This window comes from Eptesicus fuscus, chromosome 7, assembly GCF_027574615.1.
Source record: "Eptesicus fuscus isolate TK198812 chromosome 7, DD_ASM_mEF_20220401, whole genome shotgun sequence".
NCBI lineage: Eukaryota > Metazoa > Chordata > Mammalia > Chiroptera > Vespertilionidae > Eptesicus > Eptesicus fuscus.
Genome location: NC_072479.1, coordinates 77530537 through 77557734, shown reverse-complemented (window position 1 = coordinate 77557734; position 27198 = coordinate 77530537). Strand labels below are relative to the sequence as shown.

General features: G+C 38.2%; 2 protein-coding genes across 2 annotated transcripts in view; one reads left to right on the top strand and one right to left on the bottom strand.

Moving 5' to 3' along the window:
• The window catches only part of PYROXD1 (pyridine nucleotide-disulphide oxidoreductase domain 1), a 28164-nt gene extending 21315 nt beyond the window's left edge, over positions 1-6849 (top strand). The window contains exon 12 of the mRNA XM_054719229.1: positions 6709-6849. Coding sequence (XP_054575204.1) covers positions 6709-6765 — 57 coding nt within the window. The 3' untranslated portion in view covers positions 6766-6849. The remainder of the gene's footprint in view (positions 1-6708) is intronic.
• RECQL (RecQ like helicase) lies at positions 14-27185 on the bottom strand. The gene is made up of 15 exons (XM_054719227.1): positions 27120-27185; positions 24512-24559; positions 15284-15481; positions 13812-13991; positions 12322-12428; positions 10937-11135; positions 8282-8448; positions 7474-7555; positions 6318-6466; positions 6109-6226; positions 5252-5390; positions 3459-3550; positions 2122-2341; positions 1061-1190; positions 14-510 (listed from the first exon to the last, which is right to left on the bottom strand). The coding sequence occupies exons 2-15, from the start codon at positions 24525-24527 to the stop codon at positions 358-360; spliced, it is 1950 nt and encodes a 649-aa protein (XP_054575202.1). The 5' UTR covers positions 24528-24559; positions 27120-27185; the 3' UTR covers positions 14-357.
• Between the last annotated feature and the right edge of the window lie 13 nt (positions 27186-27198).

Genomic DNA, 27198 nt, shown 5'->3' with positions numbered 1-27198 from the left:
TAACACTTGTCAAAAGATAGTTATGTAAAAAAAAAATTACAAGGCATAAAGAGCTTAAGATAGGTAAGGTATGTGAACTTATTCTCTTAAGTATTTTATTTTTAAAGGGTTTTACATTAAAAATCTATTTTCCCCTCATTTCACACTGTAAATGTATGCAGTTCATGCACTTAAATTTTCAAAAGTTCTCAAATTCTCAAGTTTTCAATACTTCAGAGAGAAGTTCTTAAAATATAGCTTCATGTATATAAAGTATTAATGAAAGTGTCTTAAAATTTAAGCTTCTTTTTAACTACAAAAATAATGGTGTATGCATGCATAAAACTTCTTTTCTTGGAAAATTTAGAAACATTCATCTCACGCATCATCAATTTTTCTTTTCTTAGCCACTGTATTCTTAGAATCAGATTGCTGAAGTATGTTTGCAGATTTCTTCTGGAAGTTGCCCGAATTTTTCCCTTCCTTCTTTTTATCAGATCCTTCAGAATGACAAGTTTGAGATGATTCAATCTACAGAACAATGACAAACACTGGTAAAAATTCAGTTATCTCATGAGATTCATAATCTCAATAGTCCTATATCAGTTAGCTCTTGAAGTGTCCAGTAGTCTGATTTTTTATCTTCAAATTTCTACTCAAATATGAGTACCATCTTGAATAGAAGGGTCTATGCCATCAGAGAAACCATAAAGAACACCTAAAGTGTCCTTAGACACAATTGTATATGGCATGCTTTTGCAGGCTTGATAGTACTTAGTTTATAACTGCCTTTCAACCTCTGCCAGAGACAGACTTCACAACCAACACTGATCACCTGAGAGCAAGCAGGGTGTATCACAAAATTAGACATTAAAATGGAGTCTTCACATTTCAGAGGTTAGAAATTCCTCTATATTAAAAAGCTAGTCTAAATTCTCCTATTTAATAATGTCTTCCATACCCAGATTCTAAGAACACTGACTTACCTTTTATGTTCAACTAGACCTAGGAGAGTACTAATTAAAGAAAAGCATCCATAGGCTTTAATGTATTTTTTAAATATTTGAAAATAGTCAGTTACCCTGAAATAGGTCTGCGTGGACTTCTTTACTTGCATGGTAATAACATGTGCCTCGTTGTTCAGAAGATTAGCTTTAGGTCCTGTTTTCAAATAGGAAATGGTAGCGTAAGCTGTAAAACTGTAGTCTTCTCTGCAGAAGATAAAGACCACCAATCAGAGAGGTTTTGAGAAGTCACAGGAAACAAATAAAAAAAACCATACGTGCAATAATTCTAAGTCATATATTTATATGAAACAATGAGAATTACACTATAAAATACAATTTATCTTTATAGAAAGTATTTTCATTTTGTGCTTTTTTTGACACTAATCAATTATAGTTGGAGTTTAAGTACATTTTGTATAGTGTTTAACATTCACATGAAACAACCACAAAACCATTTGTTTTGAGGCAATTATAAAAATGAGAAATAATCATAAAGATGCATCTTGTTTTGTGGAAGAAAATATTTTATTTTCCCATTTTTGATTCTTGTGATTGAATAAGTTATCATTCTTATGGTACTGGTTTTAGATATTTTACTATTTTATTTCTTCTTAAGTTTAACATAGCTCCTATTTATGGCTCTACTGAGATATAACTAATACCTATAAAGTCTGTTTCCTTATTTTTAAAATTAAGATAGAATGTCTAGTCTCATCTCACCATGTTGCTAAGATTAAATGAGGTAATAAAAATTATAATATGTATTCTATAATTATTATCATTATTGTTATATATCCAAATTAGTTTTTCTTAAAAGTAATCTTTTTGGAAAAATATATACTTATTCTATGAATAAAGAAATAAAAGTAGCCCAACTGGCATGGCTCAATAGTTGAGCACTGACCTATGAACCAGGAAGTTTCGGGGCACATGCCCTGGTTATAGCCTCAATCCCCAGTAGGGGGCCTGCAGGAGGCAGCCGATCAATTATTCTGTCTCATCATTCATGTTTCTATCTCTCCCTCTTCCTCTGTGAAATCAATAAAAACATTTAAGAATAAATAAAACCGTGTACTGTTTTAAAAAAAAATTATAAAAGAGAACATGAAAAGACAAGACGTGGGTTAGTATATACTTAAGATACTGCTGTAGAAGGAAGTGCGCAATAATCTTCTCCAGGTCTTCACGAGGAAGTGTGGGAGGAACAACACCTGCTACTCTTAGTTTTGCTGCTCCCTTTCCCATCCAAGAATCAATCAGTTTCAGTGGAGTGAGCTTTTCATTCATTTCCTCTGCCTGCTGCAGGATTTTGATTAGATCTCTGCAGTAGGCTGTTACATTCTTTCTTTCAAATGCTATAATGAAAGAGACATGGTTACAGACAATTGAGATTTAGAAATTAGGGCAAAGATAGTCTATCCTAAGTGGTTAAACTGGTTTCAAAACAAGTTATTGTGAGCCACCCTACACATTGGTTTATTAATGTGTTCTGAATTAAAACTAGGCTATTTCCCAAGTCTGGCACTAAATTAAGTTGTAAGTTCTTTAAAACACTGACATTTACAGTGGTGTAAAGAAAATAACCTGTATCAGAAGGCTTTTGGGTATGCTCTGGAACCAAAGAGTGTTTGCCAGACATGATGATGCAGATACTAAGAGGTGTTTATAGGAGAGTCCATCTATTCTGCATATTTACCTGATGTGTGCTCATTAAGCAATTTCCTGAAAACTAGTATGGCTTCACAGCTAGTCTGATACAGAGATAAGAATGTCCTGAACAGATATCCCCAATTATTGATACTAGCACTCTATTTTATATATCATACACTTATTAATTTGGTCAGCAAAACATGCTCTAATAAACTTAAAACAAGTAAGTTGCTCTAGCTGTAAACTTAAAATAGTGATGACCTTCATCCACCAAGGCATCAGAACTCTGAGGAACTGGTTAGTGCAGCTCTTAAAATACAACCCCCAAACACAGAATGAAATAAAGTTAAAATACAATTCTAAAACTATTTTCCTAATCAGTTACTATCAAGTATTAGAGATTATCATGAGATTAGCCTTTTCTTATATAAATAGCATTTCTATTCACACAACTTATTTCCTTCATTTCTTAAAAATTTCACATGCCTTCAGTAATAGCAACATAAAATATATACACACAATATTTGCCTTTGTTTCAAAACCATGTTGTTACTTTTGAATCTGGCAAATTCTATTCACACCTTGTTTAATCTTTTAAATCTATTTTTAGATCAAATACTGCCCTCATGTAGTCCTACCCATCTATAATAATAAAAGTGTAATATGCTAATTAGAACAGATGACCTTCTGGACGAAGCTGGGGCTGCAGGGCCGAGGCAGCCACCATGGCTGTGAGGGCCAAGCCCCTTGCACAAATTTTGTGCACTGGGCCTCTAGAATATGTATATTAGCCTATAAAGGTTTAAAAAACAATGAACTCACAAATGTCTTTACAGCAATTATCACACATTTTGTTGCATGCTTCTGAGTTCCATACTTCATCAAAATGTTGAGCTATCAATACACGGCGACATCTGCCAATACATTTAGAGATACAAATTAAGTGATCTAATAATGTTTTAAGGATCCCTATTTCAAAATACAGGATTAAATCTTGTACTAGTAGCCCTGCACACAAATCCATGCGCCAGTAGCTCTCTGCTGCCGTCCTATAGCTCTGCCCGCTGCCCCACCCTCCTTAGCGCCCCACAACCCTCATAGCTTGCTGCCCTGCCACCTCCTGTAGCTCTCTGCCGCTCACTTGTTTGTAGTTTTGATAGCCCACCCTCCTGCAGATCCGTGATATGGTCATTACTCAGTTGGTTGTTACACCTCACAGTATAACGGATAATTAGCATATTCCTCTCTTACTATATAGGATAAGTTTCCTATTGCTGCCATATCGTTACCACAAACTCAGTGCCTTAAGACAACATATTTATTATGTTACATTTCTATAGGTTAGAAGTCTGACGTGGGTCTTGCTGGGTTAAAATCAAGGTGTAAGCAGGGCTGTGTTTCTTCTGGAGGTGCTAGAGGACAGAATCTGTTTTTTTGCCTTTTCCAGTTTCTAAAGACTGCCTGCATTCCTTGGCTTGTGACCCCCTTTCCTTCATCTTAAAGTCAAGCACACTGGGTTGAGTCTTCACATCACATCACTCTGACCCTTTCCCCTCTCTGCCTCCTTCCAAGTTTAAGGACCTTTGTGATTATACTGGGCCCACCCAAATAATCCAAGTTAATCTCCCTATTTTAAGATCAGCTGATTAGCAACCCTAATTCCATTTGTAACCTTAATTCCCTTTGGCCATGTAAGGTAATATACTCACAGGTTGCTGGGATTTGGATGTAGATATCTGTGGGACTTTGCCCACCACATATAATTTTTTCCACACATACTTGATAAACATAGCTTTCAAGAAGTTGCCTGAGATTCATTTTGAGATTCAATATTTTACTAGTAAAAAAATCTTCCTGATAGCAGTTTCTTGTACTTTATAGTATCCATTTGAGTCTAAACCCCAAAATATGCTTCATGGGGATCTACTGGACATCTAAGAAAAATGTTCTTTTTCTCATTTCTTTAACTAGATTATTGTAGCATCTATAGGAAAGAAATACCATTTTCTGTCACTGTCTGGTTACTGCTTATATAAAAACTTTGAGTCATTTTTATATGATGGGTAATAGGAGTACAAAGATGACTAAGACAGAAAAGCCATCAGAGAGCTATATGGTCTTATTAAATCTACCCTAAATAGATTTAAACTTATTTCTTAAGGAGAAACTGGACCCTGCTCTCAATTATTTCATCAATCCATCAGCTGGTAGGATGGTTGGTGCTCAACTCTCAAAACTCCTCTTTTACACCTGTACATAATTATTGAAGCGTACAGCTATACACCAGTGCAGCGGGGAGGGGCTGGGGGAAAGGCTTGAACTCACTATCTCAATCAGACTCTTCAGTAAAACAGAGTTTTGGAGAATTATCGCAGAGAAAGAGAGAGAGAGAGAGAGAGAGAGAGAGAGAGAGAGAATATCTTTTCTTGGATTAAGGCAGATCTTGAAGGTTCATGTACTTGTTCTTACACTTCATACACCTGCTTTTACATGTTTGCACTTGATGTTTTACCAATGTATTTACTGACTTTCCTAAGTACTCAAAGGAACATCATATACTTTCACGTTGTGTTTGTCTTTAACTGACAAAAGTTATGAAAAGACATGTGGCTTACTTGCTTATGTTTTGACAGTATGACACCATCTCATAAAGCTTTTGTTGCCCCACATTTTCCATCACCACCATTGAACTGATTCTGAATATGTCACCAAAGCCATAATACAAAATGCAGTCTGCTTTCGTGTCATCTCTACCTGTAGTAGGAAAGATCTTGGGATTGCATAATTACTTTAAAAATTCAAAGCAAGCAAAAATAATACATGCAAAATCAGCAGGCTATGCTTCACTGTCTTAAATATAAAACATCTATAAATTTCAGACAAAAAAGTGAAAGTTAATTTGTAACAACTGCCCTCAAATTTTTTTTAAATGACTAGAAGACTTATTAACATTCAGCTTTATTAATTTAAAAATGTGTCCAGCTCTGGCTGGGTGGCTCAGTAGGCTGGAACATCGCCCTGTACACCAAAAGGTTGTGGGTTCAATCCCTGGCCTAGTGCATACAAGAGGCAACCCATCTATGTTTCTCACATCGATGTTTCTCTCCCCCTTCTTCTCTCTCTCTAAAATCAATGAAAATGTATCCTCGGGTGAGAATTAAAAAATAGTGTGTCCATAAGTAATCCAGATACTTAAGTTACAGAGTTGAAACCACTAATTAAAAACTCAGGAGGCAAAGATGGATATCAAATTATCTTAGCAAATAGAAGAAACAATTCATAACACTCTAATAGAACATACATAAGTAAAATTTCTCCATAGGCAAATAAGTATAAAACTGTGAAAAAGACCTGTTATTCTAAAAACAGTAACCAATAAAGATTAAAAATACAGAATTATTAAACATCACTTATAGTGTGTTTTCTGAAAAAGCTTTTTTAAATATGACTTCTGGATTTGAGTTATACATACCTGCACGTCCACTCTCTTGGTAATAATTTTCCATAGATTTACTCATTGAATGATGAATAACAAATCTCACATCTGGCTTATCAATTCCCATACCAAATGCAACCGTTGCCACTACCACCTAAAATGTTTTAACATTTCATATGTTAATTAAGTAAAGTAAAAATACTCTTAAAGGTGAATTAGGTTTCTATTGAAGATATATACCTAACCTGAATTTCATTGGCTGACCATCTTCTGTGAACCGTGGTCTTATCTTCTGGTTCCATATTGGCATGGTATGCACCTGCACGAATTCCCAATTTCTGTAAACTAGCTGTAACTTGCTCAGAGTCCTTCTGAGAAAAGCAATAAATGATTCCTGTAGTAAAATATGTCCAGTTGTTAGATTTATAAATATAGCATATTCCTGGAAGAGAATTTTTAACACTCAAGATAGTGATTAATACAGGGGACAATAATTTATGAAAAATGTCAAGGCCCCGACACGTGTTGATATTTTGGTATAATTCACAATTTGATCACGAGCAGACATGAGCCCTGAGCCACAGGTGTTGGATCTCATTGCCCTTTTCCTCTCTCCAACTTTATTTCCCACTACAGAGTGTTTCACAAACTGATGCCTCACAGCTCCATAAGAGGTTAGCAAGTGTTCTGTGAAAAAAGTTCCAGGTGCAAATGAGTTTGGGGAGCAATGCATTGAACAAAGTTAAGTATCTCTCTTTGTTTCTAGGGCTGGTCAAAGCAGATAGACCCCGTGACTGTCAGGAGAGATAAATAGCTAGTTGCAGCCTTTTTCAAACTTATTTGACCCTGGGACTCCCTTTACCTGGAGTACCCATTCCTATCTCCTGAAAATCTATAGAGCAATTTTGAAATGCCGCTTTTATACAAACTCTTTGCTTCAGTAATACTTGCCTGTTCATTAATCCTGAAACACAGTTATACATATTCTGAACTCCATCTATACTTAACTCATTCAATATGTTCTTTTTATTTCTTTAATATGTCCTTTACTATAAGGGACTACATTTTACATCCCTTTAGATCATCAGTGGTTACTTCTATCTTATACACAGTGGATACTTACTGAATACGTGCTATTGAAAATTAACATTATGACATTAGGTCCATTCCTTAAAACAATTAAGTGTAAATAAGCAAAAATAAATCAGACAGTTAGCAAATGACACATACAGTTTCTAAGATGGCCAAGCAAATTAATTTTACCATAACATGTTCAAGCATCTTCTGCCATGCATTACCATAATATTTTTTGGTGCTAATCATTTATCACTATATCAGTGTAATATTAATTACTTTTTGAACATTCTCTCTGTCTACAAAGTTGATTTGTTATTTTATTACCTGATTGCCCTTTGTATCTCCCATTAATGACCTTTACAATATCCTCAATAAAATCTTCAGTGTTTGAAGGCTTTTGACGAACCTAAAAAAAGCTAACTTATTAAAAAGTAACTTAATGAGTACCATCCAAGTAGTCACTTACTGACATCTTTCAAGGTGTGATTCTTTCATGAACACTGTGTTTTTTCCTATTATTCTTTCACTCACCCCATCAACCTCACCCCACCACCTCCTCCTAACCTCTTCTTCATCCTTATTTTTTAATTTCCCAGAGATGAGGAGGCACAGAAGCAGTGAATAACTTATAAAGATGGAGACTTTATTTTCTGGTGCTACTTTTATAAAAACACCATGGAATAACTATTCAATGAAAACTCAGAAAAATATTGTCTATTCTTAAAAGAATTAAAAAAGAAAGAAAAAACAATTGTTAGGTTATTTAACTTTCAAAGTTACATATCAAATATAATCTAAATAGGGGGATTAGCAAATCTTGAATGGCATACTAACTTTGTATTATTTCATAATTAATTTTAATAGGATGTCATTAGGATCCTTGGTGTTAATCTATGCTCTTTTTCCACCCTTGCACAAGAAAAAAATGTACATAAATTTAACAAGGCAGCATCTTCTACTTAAACTAACAAAGAATATGCAGCACAAGAGATATCAGAAGAAGGCATTAATTAATGAATCTTATAATTACCCCCTGATTTTAAAAGCTTTTTAAACAGTTACTCAGGTAAATAGTGGTAAGCATAATGAAAAGGTACCCTCTCTGCCACAACCCTTCACAGAAGTTACGTACCTCATAATAAAGATTTGGCCGATTAAAAGAAGCTGTAAAAGTAAAACACTTCTCAACACACAGTATTTTTTGAGCGTCCTTCAAAACATGACTGGTTGCAGTCGCAGTCAGCCCAATCAGTGCTATGTTCGGGAACTGGCGCTTTAAGATACCAAGAGCCTTATAATCTGGAAAAAAGAAAATACAAAGAGGCCCTCTTTCTGTCCTTTAAGGAATAGAGTAAATTAAGCCTCTTAACATGATGGAGATAATCAAGGATTGCTGTAATTTGATTTCCATAGCTAGCTATCTCAGTAAATCTGCAGTTGCAGCCTAGTCTCTTTGAATAGGCGGGCTTTCTTATACTTTTAGTTGATTCTTTGAAAACACGGTTCTTGGCCACGGGTGGAACTCTCTGTTGAAGAGAGGAAATACCTAACATTTCTAGTAAGCTATGCACTGGTCCACACCTGGTGAACAGGGGATTTAAGAGGCAGTGGGAGTAGCCACAGTATTTGAGTCTATTACAACTGACAAGAGATAAAAGAGGCCATCAGCCTAAAGCCTTCTATCACCAGAAGCATCCACGAGTGGCAAGTTGAGACCAGAAAAAGCTTGGTGAGGGCGCTGCTTTTTATATAACTTATTTCAGGGGAACCATTCTGGGCTCATACTTGTCATACACATCTACATCGCTAGGTACGTTGTCCTTAAATACGTACATTATTTGGAAAGAAGTGAAAAAGAAATTGCTAAATGCTAAGGTAGAGGACTATGAAACTACAGAGGAGGAAGTAACCATTTGAGAAGTAGTGAAGCTAACATTCCAGGAGCTAACATTGAACTGGGTCTTGAAGAATGAGCCGAGTTCCTAGGAAGGAAGGGGGAAGACACCAGGCAGAGGGAACACACACACACTGCAGACACACTGGCATGAAATTACTCGAGAAGTTGCGGTAACAGCAAGCAGTTCAGTGGGGCTAATCACAGGGTGATGTGATGCTTGGATCTATTGCCAAGGCCAGTAAGTAGGGAACTAGATTCCTCTATGGTTGTGTTAGAACTGAAAGCTTTCCCTCTAAAACCATGAACAAGGCAAGGATGCCCACTTCCTCCACTTTTATTCAACACTAGAAGCCCAATGCATGAAATTCATGCAAGAGTAGGCCTTCCTTCCCCCGGCTGCGGGCACCGGCTTCTCTCTGGCACCTGGGACCCAGGCTTCCCTCGCAGCCCCGGCTTCGTTCAGAAGGACGTCCAGTCTAATTAGCATATTATGCCTTTATTATTGTAGATAGTACTGGAAGTCCTAGCCAGAGCAATTAGGCAAGAAAAAGAAATAAAAGGCATCCAAATTAGAACACAAATAGAAATATATATTATACTCATGGATCAGATAACTAATATTGTCAAAATGTCAATAGTACCGTAAGAGAGCTACAGAGTCAATTCAATCCCTTATCAAAATACCAAGGGCATTTTCCACAACACTTAGAACAAATAATCCTAAAATTTATTTGGAACAACAAAAGAACCTCAGTAGCGAAAGCAATCTTGAAAAAGAAGAACGAAGTTGGAAGTATCACACTTCTGAATTTCAAACTACACTACCAAGCTATAATAAAACAGTATTTTACAATTTACTCAGTGGAGTAGTCTGGTTAAGATAGCAGGGCTCTTAGTAGAAAGGACAGTATATATACTGCCTGAAGCATTTAAATCAAATTTTTAAAAAATACCTGTGCTTCCAATATTTCTGAAGGTAGAGAATTATCTTCAGGCTATGAGTCTACTATCCTTAGGGAAGTAGAAGAAAAGGTGAAGACAGATAAAAACCAAAGGGAACACTAATATTTAAGGAGGTGGCAAAGGAAGAAGAATGAAGGAGGTAAGAATGGAAAAGAACAAAATAAAAAAAGTTACATATTAACCAAAAGAAAACAAAGTGGCAAGGTGAGAGGTGAACAGTATAAAATGCTATTGCAGTTAAATGGGAAGAGGAATAAAGATGAGACCACTGGATTTAGCCAGTGGGAAGTAGGGTCACTGGTGACCTCTGAGTAGGGTGGAGAAGAAGGAAGTGTGATTCAATAAACTCAGGAACCCAGGGGTCCATGTGAGTGTGAAAGTAGGTTCAAAGGGAAAAGAGGTTGAAATCACAAAGCAGGATTTTTTAATTTAAGATTTTTTTTACATAGAACAAGTCTGAATAATCTGCTTCAGGCTATGACTGTAGGATTAGGTTGCAGGAGTAAAGAAAAGTGTTATTAAAATATCCCATGGAACTTTACCACTGAGGAGTCAGTTGAATATAGGTCCTGAAGTGGATGCTTACGACTCAGAATGACAACTAAAGACAACTTTGAAGCAGATGCAAATTCCTCAATAGATGTGAAGAAGAACCTAGAGGTCAGTAAATCTTTATGGCTAAAGGTAGAACAGTATTTTTGCTAACAGACATATGTTGTAAAGGACAAAGATAATTAAGCTAAACGCTACCTTAGAGGGAGTAAAGAGAAAGATTTTGCCTCTTAACTCTCCTTATATTAAGGCAAAAGAAAAGGAGTAATAACTACCCAAGAGGATAATTTTAATGGAAGCAGAAATTTTCCATCATGTAAACCTGAGTAAGAAAATAGTCCCCAGTATCAAGTTTTCCAGCTACCACATACATACCGGGTCTGAAATCATGACCCCAGTGACTACAGCAGTGAACTTCATCCACAGCTATTCGGGTAAATCTCCTTGCTTCATAGGCTTTCTCTAGTCTTGACATAAACATTTTGCTTTTTGCAATTTTCTCTGGAGTCACATAAATTAGCTTTAGCTTGGAGTTTTTATTTACCATTTCAGCATGAACCCATTTCACATGCTCCTATTGAAAGGGAAAACAGACACGATAGTAGAACTAAGCTAGCAGACTGCAATACTAAGTGGTAAAAGATGTTCATTACTCAAAAGCAATAGCCTGGGGCTGTTTAACAGCAGATATTTAGTTCATTAAAATGGAAACCATGTCCCAGTACTAAACTTCATGGCAGCTGTGTAAATAGAATTTTAGCTATTTACTTACACCCAAACTGTTGATAAAAGCATAATCTCATTTGACAAAAAAAGAATAAGAAATGAATGTCAAGATACTCAAATAAGCATTTGTTCTATGATAGCATAATTCTAATTTGTTTGTAATAACTATGATTACAAAGGTGTGTTTTTTATTAATCTTAACAGACATGTGTAACACTGCATATCTCTGTGAACATAATTTATTCTTGATTACCTACTTTAATGATGCTGTCAAATCTACTCATAATCTATTTAGGTTTTATAAAGTATCTTATTCATTGAATTAAAATTTTATAATGTGAAATATATATTTATATGCTATATATAACAATAATAAATCTTAAGAGGTAAGTTATTAGGTTCTTAGTGCTTTGTTACTATTTTATATAATATTTTGCCCAGTAGATGTCATAATTTTCCTTCTCATTTGATTAGGACTCAAAGAAGTGTAAAGAAACAATGCTTAATGTGATAGACAGAGAAAGTCAAAACTGCTTTCATCATCCCAGAAAGCAGTGTGTTAACTCCTTGAGAGAGTCCTAATTTTGTTAAGAAATAGACAAAGTGTATTAAACATTTCAACTGGTCCTAAAAGTCCCAGAAATCTTAGGGGAGCAAACATAAGGCTATCTCCTCAGAAATGGGCCGATGCAAAAATAAAATACTAGAACTTTTGGCAGAATAAGTGTAAATGAGTGAGCATGATTATGTTCCAATAAAACTCTACTTATGGACACTAAAAACTAAATTTCATATAATTTTCACACTTCACAAAATGTATTATTTTTCTCTTAACCATTTAAAAATATAAAAATCTATCTTAACTCATAAACCATACAAAATAGGCAATGGGCTAGAAATGGCCCATTCGCAGTAGTTTGCAACTCCTGATATGAATAGTAATCAGTTTTAATTTTATAAGCAACTCAATTGTAGTTAAGGCCCCTACTTCAGTGAAGAGTTAAAACACAATAAACAAATAATACAGACCATACCTTAGAACTAGAAGCATTTAACATGGTAGCTGAAATTTCTAATTGTTTTAAAACCATTAATTGGTCTTCCATAAGAGAAATCAATGGGCAAATCACAAGTGTAAAACCTGAAAAAGAAAAATCTACTTTCAGTTTTATACCACCACCAGAACAAGTTTCAACGAGTCACCTTCTTTACCATAACTTGTGGGCACTACCCATTAATTCAGACTAATTTTCAATGCAACTTTAGCAGTATACTATCTATTTCTTACCCTCATTAATATAGGAGAAAGATACGAATAAATGATCCTAAGCCAAATAAGCAAATTTAAGATTAAGCAGAAATCTCTTCCCTTATTCAGTCCTACAAACATAAGGATAGTTATTATCATTTTGAATTTTTAATTCACTATCATTTTTAACAATCAGTATTGGAAACCACAATAAAATGATACAAATCAAGTCAAATACTATCCAGTTACATCAGGGAAAAGTTATTCCAAAGCTGCCTACCTCTCCATAAAAACTATAGCAATCTATAGAATTGAAAATGTTTCATGGGTATTCATCCACTTACTGCACCAGATTAATTTATTCTGAATAGAAATCAATGAACAGTGTATTGACTAAATGAAGTTCTGGCAATACATCGTTTCTCTTATAACTGAAAGTGTTGACAGCTATAAGAGCTATCCTACATTGTTAAAAACATATGACCTCATGTTCCTATAGTTTGTTCCTTAAAATAACCGCAGAAAGAGGGTAGTCCCATGTAACTATTTTTTTGAATACTTAAAAATATATTAAGAGAGCCCTGGCCAGTGTGGCTCAGTTTGTTGAGCATCATGCACAGCACCAAAAGGTCCCTGGTTCGATTCTCCATCAGGGCAAATGCCCAAGTTGTGGGTTTGGTCCTGGTCAGGGTGCGCAGGGGAGGCAATCAATCAATGTTTCTCTCTCCTCTCTTCCTTTCTCTAAAATCAATAAAAATACATTTTAAAGTATATACTGTGTATACACACACACACACACACACACACACACACACACACACACACACATATACACACTGAGTGGCCAGATTATTATGATCTCTGAATGCATAATAATCTGGCCACTCAATGTATATCCTATATAATAAAAGGCTAATATGCAAATTGTCCCCTTGACCAGGAGTTTGACCAGCAGGCAGGCCAGCCAACCACCCATGTCCCCTCCCCCTGGCCAGGCTGGCCAGACCCCACCCATGCACGAATTCATGCACCGGGCCTATATATATATATATATACACACACACACACATACACACACACACACACACTGAGTGGCCAGATTATTAAGCATTCAGAGATCATAATAATCTGGCCACTCATGTGTGTGTGTGTGTGTGTGTGTGTGTATATATATATATATATATATATATATATGTGTGTGTGTGTGTGTGTGTGTGTATATATAAAGAGAAATAACATTTCTTCAATTTAAAATCACTCTTTATTAATACATACCATCTGAACATAATGCTGGTAACTGGTAGCATAAGCTCTTTCCACCTCCTGTAGGCATAACAAGAAATATATCCTTTCCAGACATTGTTACATTAATAGTTTCAAGCTGAAGCATTCTGAACTTCTCCAGTTTAAAGACATTTTGCAGAACATCTTTAACTTTATCAGACCATGGAAAATCTAGAAAGAGAAAAATAAGCTAAATATATTAGATTGTTTAGGACTATAATGAGACACATGTGCATGGCTGCTTTTATAAGAACAGGATCAGATAAATATATATAAGATTTTTAATACTATGGACAATTTAACTTTCATAAGAACAATTTTGAGATTAGTGTAAGTCACAAAACTAAAGCAAAAGCAAATTTAGTGATATATTGTAAGAAATAGTACCTCAGAAAAAAAGCTAGTGTATCAGGATAAAATTAAAGCATATGCCAGTTGAGAATTAACACAAAAGAAGATACTTGAAAAACCATCTGAAAGTCAACCAAGGAATTCAAAGTATCATAAAAAACTCAAATATCATGAACAAAGTTAACAATTATCTGGAATTTTTGGTGTAAATATCTTGTTTACAAGTGAATCACTAAAAAACAAGGCCCACAAAAGCACTGCAATTCCTTCCCAAGTTATAGTATTCTTTTTATTATTTTTTTTGGTTGTTCATCAATGTTTATTTACTTTTCAATTACAGTTGACATTCAATATTATTAGTTTCAGGTGTACGGTACAGGGTGAGACATTTATATTACTTACAGAATTATCCCCCAAAAGTCTTGTAACCACTTGGCACCATACAGTTATTACAATATCATTGATTATATTCTCTATGCTGTGTTTTATACTCACATGACTATTTTGTAACTGCCAATTTGTACTACTTAATTTCTTCACCTTTTTCACCCATTCTCCCAACCCCTGTCCTATCTGGCAACCCTCTGTTCTCTGCATTTATAAGTCTTATTTCTGTCTTATTTTAATTTTTAGATTCCACATATAAGTGAAATCATGTAGTATTTGACTTTCTCTGTCTCTCACTGTAATTAGTGATACACATGATGCTTTGAAGGAACTTAAATCAAAAAAGGTTTGTTCAGCAGAGCAGGGAAATGAACTAGATTCGGCAGAAAGTTGGAACTTTTTTCTTAACTGTTTAATTTTGTCTAGTGAAAATTTAGAAAATTCAGTTAAAATAAATATCTCACTTTTCCAAGCATTGATTCATGTTGTTAACATTAATGTTGTTAACCATATTTGGAAAAAAGTAATAGTCTGAATAATAAAAGCTTAATTTTAAAAGAGTACAGAACATGGGTAGAGAATGGTCTGCCTCTAAGCTTCCTTTGCCACGTAAGGAATGGCCAGTTTCACCTCTACACTTACTGGAAAGTACTGACCCTGGTACAATGATTTGACTCCAGTTTAAAGAAAGAAGAAAAAAACTAGCAAATAAAAAGAGAATAAACCTTCTTTATTCCAAGAGGCAGGTGAAGAATCACATTCATTGCTTCCCCCAGCATCAGAATCCTCCAAACACTGCTTTATTCTGTTTGTTAGGATGGTTTTTTTCTGAGTAAGCTCTTGTTGCCTCTCCAGAAGTTCCTGAATTTGAATGTCTACTGCATGTAGCTCGTTGTTTACCGAATCCAATTCCTCAGTGAGAGCTATGAGGGAGGAAAAAAGATACGATGACAAGACAGTCAATTACAATTTTAAGTTTCCCTAATAATTTTTTAATATTCCTCACCATCGAAATCAGAGACAAGCTTATAAATTCTGCAGTGTGGTTAAGAACATTGTTTTGGAGTCACACAGACCCGACTTACTAGTAAATCTCAGGTCCTCCTCTTACCTGCTGAGTGACCTCGGGCAAGGTACTTAACTGAGCCTCAATTTCCCCATCTGTAAAATGGTGATAATACCTAGGTTTCATAGCACTACTGTACAGAATTAAGTGAGATAACATATTGAAGGTTCGACACAGTACCTGGTACAAGTTAAGCATTTACAAATGATATCTATTTTAATTATGTTGTAGGGCAGTGGCCCAACAATCTCCTAAATCAAGTGATCCAACTATGAAGCAAACGCAAGCTATTGAAAAGTAGTCCCCTTACTTCTTAGCTATTATTTCACAAAAAAACATTCACATTAAGGCTCATATAGTGGCATGATAAGGAATCAATAATTATAAACAAGATGATGTAACAAGTAAAAAAAGAAATCATGTACTATAGCATTACAACTCCATCATTAATTAATTTATAAAGAAGCCTTAATGTATGATTCTAATCAGACAAAGTCAAAGTGAGATTTCTTTTGATACCCTATCAATGGAAACTGTAAAAAATTTAAAGATGTTGGTGTGTCCAAAACATCTGCCTGCATTATTCAGTGTTCATTTTTAATGCCTTTTCATGAGATAAAGTCTTATGGTTATGATTTAAAATAGGATGTTATTGTGACTTTGTATTGTCCCAACTGCCAGAATTCCCTTCCCTGTAGGATTCTGGGTTAGGATTGGCCACAAGTGAACTCTGCATGAAATTTGGAGGGTGGAAAAAAGAGCAGGCAGATTCACATTCAGGTGGTTGGCATAAGGTCAAATGCTGTTGCAGCTCACTCATGTCGTCATGGATCTTCTGCCTCACCTTGTTGGCATGGGGCAGAAGCCAGTTCCTCCAGCCCCTGATGAATCTCCCCGGGGCAGTAGCTTGGCCCACAGCTTCTCTGAGTCCTTGACCAACTTCATGTGCAACTTCCCGTAGCAAGTACACCGGATCTTTGGCAAGGCACCAGCATCCATGAAGTCAGATCCTTGTCGGCAGTGACACACCAACATGATTCCCAGTGAGAAACAGGAGGGTTCCACATAGTCCTTGTGGGTTTCAGCTGATCCTCACCCACCCACACTTCACATCATCTTCCCATCCCTAATGCTGGCACTACTGACTTCAGGTCCAGCAGTGGACTGCTTAACCAGCTCCAATGATGATGCAGGAACTAGTCCCTATAACAAATCCCTTATATCTGATTGAAACCTAGCCAACACCCAGTGCTATTCCAGATGAACAGAAACTTAAGGGTGGGTTCTCTGAATTGCTTCTGGGCCACCATTAAATCTGATTAGATTTAAAGATATTGATGTCCTTTGTTTGCAGTGATAAAAGGGGCAATGGTATTCCATGGCATGCAGTAGACAAAGTTATTTAAATTCTAATCGATAGACACCAGTATAATTAAGTATCACACTTATACTGGTGTCTTACTTAAGACTTAGCTGGCCAAGTGTTTCCTGACACAGAACATTTTGGTGAAAATAATGGGAATGACTGGTTGCTTTGAAGTATGCTGGAGAACTTGGATAGAAGAATGCAGGGCCTCAAAGTTGCTACCAGGTCAAAATTACTGAATACTAACCCTAAGTCTAAATCCTGCAGATAGCTGCAATATAGTGTAAATTGAATTCCCAACTTTGCAGGGACTTGTATTAAAGTTAAGGAAAAAGTGTCATTCTGCAACTGGGATGGGAACATCTGGGCAGATTCCAATGAAACAGGGGACCTTGAGCACTAAATCTGCCAAGTCTTCTTTGCCCTTCCCTTTCTGAAGCAGCTTTCTCCTGCCTGAAATGCCCATAATGATCTTTCCTGAGGTGGTTGTTTTGCAAAGGATTGCTCATCTCCTCAGGATCTCCCCCCACCACATCTTAGTGTTTCCAGACCCAGGAAGCCCTAGAGGATAAGGTATAAAAGTGCAACCCATGAGAAGACACAAAACACACCAGAGTTGCATTTGCCAATATATATCAACAGAAACCTAGGGAATAAATATAGGAAGAGATTCTAAGGGTATTAAATCAGGGTGGATGGGAAATAATCCTATATAATAAAAGCCTAATATGCTAAGTGTCCGGTCAACCGGTTGGCCATTCAACCAATCAAAGTGTAATATGCTAATGATATGCTAAGGCTGCTCAACCGCTCGCTAAGACATGCGCTGACCACCAGGGGGCAGACACTCCGACCGGCAGGTTAGCTTGCTGCTGGGGTCTGCCTGATCAGGACTGAGCGAGGAGGGCCAGACACACCCTGGAGCCCTTCCCCGTTCCCTTCCTGGCTGGCCAACCTCCTGCATCTCTCCTTGGCCCCAATCGTGCACTGGTGGGGTCCCTCGGCCTGGCCTGCACCCTCTCGCAATCTGGGACCCCTTGGGGGATGTCATAGAGCCAGTTTCAGCCCCATCCCGCAGGCCAGGCCAAGGGACCCCACTGGTGCACGAATTTGTGCACCGGACCTCTAGTATTAAATAAAGGTTAACTTATTAGTATGGACTCAGTAAGGAATTCTGGATTTAGTGTGCTAAAATAGTGCCCAGGAGTAGCTCTAATAATTTACTTAGTTGGTAGCCAGAAACTGGGCCCCAGAGATGAATGTAAGAAAGTTGGATGGAACAACACAAGTGTAAACTCCAATGAAGTTGAAGGGCCAGAACTTCCTGGGTATACTATACAGGAGGGGATCCGGAGGTTTGGGGAGATGGGAGTGCTAGAGTGGATTATCAGGTAAATTGATCACCCACTCTCTTGCTGTACCCCCAACAGGATCCAGAGGATACTCCATTCACCAAAATCATGAGAAATACAGTCACGAGGGGAGCCTCAGCATCCCTGAAGAGCTCTGGAGTGGCTGTTCTCTAAGTCAGGAATGACAGTGGGAAGTACTGCCTTTAAACTAGACAACATAATCAATGAGAATGATGGATTCTAAGATACAGGGACTAAATGGTGGCAATTCATGACCAAAGAAAAGGTAGATGCGGTTGCCATAATAGGCAACAGAGCAGCAGTAATCTGAACAATCTGACTCTCAGGGGTCTTTGGCATTGGCTCGTTGATCATGATGTTGCTGAGATGGAAACAGATGATTAGATTTGTATAGGGAGAATACAAAGCCCTGACTCTGGTAAACATAAATCTGATTTATGATTTAAATCACCACAACAGAGGCGCCATCCTTCATCCAATTCCCAGAAATGAGCCAATTTATAGACCCAGAGTCCCTTGAATAAAGTGGAGGTTGGGGCCCTTTGAGGAAGGACTCTACTACACAGCTAAAAATTTATGTAGTAAATCTTCCCACTAGTCTCCTCCAGAGAAACTTATCAGGGCAATTGTGTATTGGGAAAAGGGAAATAACTTCTCAGAAATTATTGAACATTGGCAGTAAGAAATAAGAACTGTAATACCTGTAAGACTTTCTTCCTTATTTTGATCCTATATAATAAAAGGCTAATATGCAAATAGACCAGCGGAACAACCAAACAACCAGTTGCTATGATGTGCACTGACCACAAGGGGGCGTGCACGGAACATAGCAGGCGTCAGCCATGGTGGGATGGTGGAGCAGGTGAGCAGGGATGCCAGACCAAGGCAAGGTGCCAGTCCCTGTCATCGGGGCAAACCTCTGGTGGTTACTGAAAATTCTTTGCTCCTGCGTGCTGCGGTTCTGCCCGGCGCTCGCACCCTGCTCTCACCTGCAGCCAGCGCCAGAGCCGCTGCTCATACCCGGTCCCAATCGGTTGGCGCCATCAGCAGGTGCAAGTGGTGGCTACCAGCCCCAATTGCACCTGAAGGCTTCACCTCCACCTGCTCCAGAGGGGTGATAGTGGCAGCAGCCGCCACTCGCACCCGCTGCTGGCACTGGCCCCAATCACTCCGCGCCTTCAGCAGGTGTAAGCAGGGTCAGCGCCATCAGCACGTGGGAGCAGCGGCAGGCGTGGGGGATTGCTGGCAGAGAGGGGACTGGGGGCCATGGCAGGCGGGGGCACAGAGGATGGGCCAAGACCTGCCCCTTTGCCCAATGCAGCCTCACAGTCCACAGTTCCTTTCAAGGTGCACGAATTCATGCACTGGGCCCCTAGTATTTGTATATAAACCAAGTTTGGGTTTTTTGTTCTTGTTTGTGGGTTTTGTTTTTTTTTTGTCCCTTCTCCTATTCCTCTAACATCAAAAAGAAAAAAAGTGTCAATAGTAGCTACCTTCATATCTCAGGATTTAGGTTAGAAAATTATCAAGGAGGATGTGATTCATCAAAAAGAGGAATAAGCATCATCAAAAGGTAAGTAGAATTTGTGCCCTCTTCTGTAGAGATCAGTTTGTATCTGGTTGTGTACAGGATAGTTGGTGACACATTAAGCAGAAGCATCATTCTGCTACTTCCTTTATTAGAATATTAAATATAATTAAATTAAAAGAGAAGTCTATGGATACCCGGTAGGCAATAGGTGAAGTCTGGTGGCTTTGTACTGTGATAACTTAGCTAAGCTAGGACTACATTTCCCAAAATTCTTTCCCTGCATAGTTCTAGGTTAGGGCACAGAGAACTCTGCCAAAGCTTTGGAAGGTGGAAGTGACGCAGTGGCCATTTTCGCCATATTTAAGAAGGTCACTGCAAGATCAGGGCTGGTGGCCTCATTGGCATGGGACAGCATCTGTGCCCACAACTCCAGCTGCTGATAGATATCCTTGGGAAAACAGCAGGGCTTGCAGCTCCTCCAGGTCCTATTGGTTCATCTTCTTCAGCTTCTCTGAAGCCTCAGCCAGTTGCATGCAACTTCATGTGAAGTACACCAGCTCTCTGACATGCCTTCTGCATCATCCAAATTGGAAGATTGGAAGCAATGAGACACTAATACAGATTCTAGTAAGAAACAGAAGATCATCTTCATAGGTAACAGTTTATTTTTGCATTCCCCATCACATCTTCTTTTCCTGACTGCTGATTCTGCCAACTTCAGGCCCAGTGCCAGACACACAGAAAACATATATAAAGCAAGAACCTAACACTTCCTATAATCACATATATCACTATAATTCCTATAATCCTTTTATCACTCACTCAGAGTAGCTCTGCTTCTCTGATCAAACCCTACCTGACAGAGATGTTAATGTCAATCCATGGTACAAAGTCATATCGTATCTCTGACAAAATCATGATTGCCTAAAAATATTAAAAGGTACAGCTAGTTGTAGTAAGTCAGGGTATTTTAATTTTTTTGTCCGAAATTATATCATCTCCAATGCTGGCATATACAAGACTTTACTATATGAAATGTGGTTGAAAAGTCAAGTGTATGATTTTAATCAATAATGAAGAGGGATTACAAGTACACAGGGCTTATTACGGCAACTGTATCTCAAGAGCTCACTGAACTGAGTGGGGATCGCACTGTAGTGTTTCTAGGCTCACAGCTAATGCATAGGAGGTGCCATTCCTCAGAAACAGCTCATTTTCTAACAATATCGCAAACTAAAGTTAACACTGAAAGGAAAGTGACTTACCACCACAGAAGCCATCAGATCCAAAGTAACAAACTACCTGAAGGCAATCTCAAAGAGCCAGTTCAAATATAGTTCAACAAATGGATAGAACAATAGAAGAGTTGGATTTCTTTGAAAGGGGTACAACATTATGAAAGCAGTTATTTGAAATAAGCATCTCTACTTAAATAAAATTTATCTATTTCATTGTTCAGTTATTTTAAAGTCATACTCCACTGATAAAGCTGAAGTCTGAAGTAAAATAACATATGCAATCCAAAAATGATCATGCTGAACTGAGCTGAGGTTCAGTGACATCTCTTAAACCCTCATTTTAATCTCTAAGTAAAGACTGCTTGGGTTAGCATTTAACATAACTTAAATTTTGACCATTTATTATTAACCCTTATAGTATGAGAAGGAGGCATGAGTCAAAGCCAAAACCTATGTCATTATTTTTTCATGTTTATCCTATCTAATAAAGAGGGAATATGCTAATTGACCCTCACGCCATTGCAAAGATGGCGGCGCCCACAGCCAATAAGGAGGGAATATGCTAACTGACTGCCCCGCCCTCAAAGATGGCGGCACCCAGTTCCCTCAGCCTTCCAGCTGCTCAGGGCTGGCCCAAGGCGCAGGCAAACCTCAGATGGCAGCTGCCCAGCCACCCAGGGCCGCCCGAGGCTTAGGTAACCAGGGCCAGCTGAGGCTTGTGCTGCCAGCAGTGGCAGCAGCAGAAGTGTGATGGGGCATCACCTTCCCCTGATTGCCGGGTCACCTCCTACCCCTGAAGGCTCCCGGACTGAGAGGGGGCAGGCCGGGCTGAGGGAACCCCCCCTCCAGTGCATGAATTTTCATGCACCGGGCCTCTAGTATTTAAATAAATTATAAAGTTGTGTGTGTGTGTGTGTGTGTGTGTGTGTGTGTGTGTGTGTATGTGTGGTGGGGGAGGTTGGAGGGGGAGGGACATGTCTCATATTTAAGAAAGCCACTTCTTTAAAGTTTGAAAAAACTAATCTTGTCACCCTACTGTTAGAACTAGTTTATATACACAACACCCCTGCCACCACCTCTTAACCGAATAAATAGCAAAGTATCACTACAAAGCACAGTAGAATCTGGTCAAGTTTATAGGAACAAATAATGAATAGACATATATCAAAATACGTATCTGCCTGGAAAAGGTAAAACGGATGTTTTTCTTTTACATTTTAAAGACATTTGAAATAACTCCACTTATAGGAATGTATCTTAAAGAAATAATCAGAGGAGCGCACAAAGCTTTCAATTCATAGATGTTCAAGGCAGCATTTTTTTTATTTTAAAAATAAAAACAATATAAAAGTTCAACAATAAAATTAATATTATTCATTTAATGTCACTTCAAAACAACAAAATACAGTGCAGGTATTAGAATATTTACAACATAGAATTTATTTAATAATATGTCTATATTCTGTATTTGCATTATGTTTTTCTTAATCACATTACAAAACAATATGTACAAAATGTTTAAAATTTTTAATAATAAATTAAATGTTATAGTATTAATCTCAACGTAAGATTAGAAGTGATTGGTATTTCCCACTTTACAATTTTTAGGTTCCTAGAATTCTATCAAAAAACATATATTTTCCTTGCAACCCTTATGTATTGCTGGTGGGAATATAAAATGGTGCAGCCACTATGGAAAACGGTATGGCAAGTTACTCAAAAAATTCAACTTGTCATCTAGCAATTCCATTTCTGGGTATACACCAAAGAGCTGAAAGCAGGGACTCAGATATTTATACACCAATGTTCATAGCAGCATATTCACTATTAGCCAAAAGGTGCAACAACCCAAATGTCCAGGGACAGACAAATGGGTAAAGATGTTATATACATACAATGGAATATTTTTCAGCCTTAAAAAATACATGCTACAAAATGGATGAACCTCAAAGACATTATGCTAAGTGAAATAATCTAGACACAAAAGGACAAGTATTTTATGATTCCACTTAAATGAAGTGCCTAGAATAATCAAATTCCTAGACAAAAAGTGGGATAGTGTTACCAGGGTTTGCAAGAAGGGGAAATCAGGAGTTATTGTTTAATTGGATACAGAGTTTCAGTTTGGGAAGATGAAAAAGTTCGGGAGATGGATATTGGTGATGGGTGCACAACAATGTGAAGGCACTTAATGCCACTGACTTATACATTTAAAAAAGTTAAAAGGCACCCTGGCTCAGTGGTTAGAGTGTCAGCCCTCAGACCAAACCCTTGTCGGGTCGCATGTAGGAGGCAACCAATTGATGTGTCTCTCTCATACTGATGTTTCTCTCTCTCTTTCTGCCTCCTCCTTTCCTTCCACTCTCTCTCTCTCTGAAAAATCAATTGGAAAAATATCCTCAGGTGAGGATTAAAAAAAAACAAAAAAAGTTAAAATGATGCCCTGGCTGGCATGGCTCAGTTGGTTGGAGCGTCATCCCATATACCAAAAGGTGATGGGTTCCATTCTAGGTCAGGACACATACACAGGTTGTGGGCTGGATCCCAAGTCAGGGCGTACATGAGACAATCGATGTTTCTCTCTCTCCCTTTCCCTTCCTATGTCTCTAGACTCAATGAAAATCCTATCTGTAGGTGAGAATTCAAAAAAATACGTAGTTAAAATGGTAAATTTTGTAATGTATATTTACCATAATTTTTAAAAATCTGAAAAAAAAACAAACAAAAAAACAGCCCAGCAGGTGTGGCTCAGCGGTTAAGCATCAACCCATGAACCAGGAGATCACTGTTCGATTCCCATTCAGGTTACAGGCTCAATCCCCAGTGGGGGGTGTGCAGAGGCAGTCAATTAATGTTCTCTCCCATCATTGATGTTTATCTCTCTCCTTTTCCCTTCCTCTCTCTGAAATCAATATTTAAAAAAAACACACTTTTTTTTAATCTAAAAAAACAGCATTTCTAGAATCAGAAATTTCTTAAATTTTTTATTTATTGATTGACTTTAGAAAGAGGGGGGAGGGGAGAGATGGGGGGAGGGAGAGAGAGTGAGAGAGAGAGAGAGAGAGAGAGAAACAGATTTGTTGTTCCACTTATTTATGAATTCATTGGTTGATTCTTGTATGTGCCCTGACCAGGGATGAACCCACAACCTTGGCATATCGGGACAATGCTCTAACCGGCCTGGGCTATAATCAGAATTTTTAAAACAAATATATTTTAAATTTATTATATTTATTTATTTTTTTAAGACTTTTAGTTAGAGCAGTTTAAGGTTCACAGCAAAGTTGAAGTGAAGGTACAGAGAAAAGTATTTTCTTCAAAGAACATACAAGTAGAAACAGAACAGAATGAAAAACAAAATGTAATTATTTCCACTAACCTGAAACAGATGCCATTCCAACACTGAATTAGAGATCCAAATTTCTTTCTAAAAGTGAAAGAAAAATAACAGCAACATTTTTTAAAACAGTACTATTGATTATGCTCAATGATATTCTGACACGACTAAGCACAAAAAAATGTTAGAAAGTAACACATAAGGACCCTTTAAATAAGAACTACATGGTTCTTACACACTAATTTTTATGGAAAATTCTCTATTTTTTGGAGAAATATCCAAAGTCACATAAACATCCTTTATAATAAAAGGCTAATATGCAAATCAACCCATCAGTGGAATGACTGGTCACTATGACGTGCACTGACCACCAGGGGGCAGACGCTCAACGCAGGAGTTGCCCCCTGGTGGTCAGTGTGCTCCCTCTGGGGGAGCGCTGCTCAGCCAGAAGCCAGGCTCATGGCTGGCGAGCGCAGTGGTGGTGGCGGGAGCCTCTCCTGCCTCCGCTGCAGTGCTAAGGATGTCCGACTCATGGCTTAGGCCCACTCCCTGCACAAACTTCATGCACCGGGCCTCTAGTATAATAAGTACAAGTTAAAACATCAAGAATCACCAGATACAAAGTGATGTAACAAAAAAGAGCAAATATTTGAGATTTAATAGTTATAGTACTAAACCACTGTGTGATTTTAGCAAAATTACACACCCTCTTCCTCTCAGCTTCTTTCCCTACTTTGTAAAGTTGGGATAGAACCTATCTTATAAATAACAAGTTGGACAGATTCAAATGTCCCAGGTTAAGCAAAATCTATCAACATAAACACCCAAATTAATCGTTTAAAGTTTTCCTGAATACTTGCTTTAAAGACTTACAATTTAGGCTCAAGGATTTGGCCTTCTATGGTGGGGGTGGGGAGTTTATAAATTTCAGAAAAGAACCTGAAAAGCTCAGAAGTAGGAAAACAAAACAAAACATGGTTTTTATTAAAGACCTCTAAATACCTACGAATGACTAAAACATAAGAAAGAGTACATACGAGCAAGTGGAAGGAGATGCGGCTTGAGAGTAGGAACTTTACGTTGCCCATAATCCCCACGAACACCTCCCCTAACTCTAATATGGACAATCAACATTTTCTAAAAGTAACTTAGAACGTTCCCCAAAGGTTACTTCAGCATGACTCTACCTTAGCCAGAATGCTGACCTTATGCCCTTCCTAACACAGAATTCTGAAACCACCACTAGGCTGGAAAGATAGGCAGGACCGTCTTTGCCTTGCTGAGATTGGAATATAACCTGTTGAAGTAGGAGGGTACACCAAAGACTTTTAATTATTTATCTATATAAACATCTCTTGTGGAAACATAACTCTCCTTCCCTAGAGTGCAAGATTTTCCCGCAGGGCAGGGGGTGAGTCTCTTCCCTTTGTATTCACATAGCCTAGCAAAGTGCCTTGCATATAGTTCAGGCTCAAGTTTGCTGAGCTTGAAAGCAGAAACTATCTCTCTACTCTTAGGGAAGAATATATTCTATAACACCCTCTCCTCCCTCCCCCCCCCCCCCCCACACACACACACTGTTTTAAATTACTTCTTTGATTATACTGTCAAAAAAACCCTCATAAATTCCTTTCCCAAGTGATGTGATTTAGTATTAAAAGATGCCTCAATATGTTCAGAAATTAATGAGCTACAGCAGGTCTGTCAGTCAGAAGTATAGCTAGGCAATGTTAAAACCACAAACAAACGCAGTCTAGCCTTGAAAACTACCTGAGCATAAAAAAAAAAACAAAAAACACACAAAACAACCAGTTTACTCACACAAGCAAAGCTTAATTTGGCTTACTTGGTATAACTAACTTAACCTGGGTCATTTCTCATTTAGCCTCCGGAAATGTAAGTGCACCTTAAACAGTTTCCCAAGGCTGATATGGGGTAACCACTAACCAAATTCCCTATCAATTTAAGAAAACGTTAATATTATAACCAATCACTGTGAAGATAAGCAGCCACTACCTTCTCACTATATAAGCTGTTTTAACAACACACCCCTGAGCCTCGTTACATGTTTTGGTTGGAGTGCTCCCTGTTAGCGACCTGTTTGTTAGTCAACAGTAAGCTTTCACTACTTCCACGACTCATCGGTTTCACTTCTGAGGTTTCTGAATTTTTGACAGCACCCACAGGAAATCTTTCACCGTGTCACACCCAGTCATCGATGCTGGAGGAAATGCCACCGAGGTATACCACCGGTTAAATCAGACACACATCCATCCCCCTTTCCCCGCCACCACCTGCGTTTACAGACAGCAGCAATAGAACAACACCCTCCCTTAACGCGCCCCGAACGGTGTTCCCAATAAACGGTGGCTTCCAATCAACAGGCGCTGGTGACCAAGCTTCCTGCATGGAAAAGGCTGGGGATCGCATGATCGCGTCCCCAAGGCCTGAACTCCCCTGGTTTCTCCCCTGCCGGTGTGGAAGGAAGTGATCCCTAATAAGACTGGCCTCGCCTTCAGGCAGGAAAAGGAAAAATTCGCCCTTTCAAAACGTAACCGGAGAAACCGTGCAGGAACCCCGCACCCGGGCCTTCCAGGCCCCCCCCCAGTCTCCGACCCCAAAGCGCCCCGAACTCAGAACCACTCCTCACCGGCGAAAGGTTCCCGCCACCCGGCTTGCTTTGCCCTCCAGCCGGGAACATCCACCCTTCCGGGTCGGTCCGTTCCGCC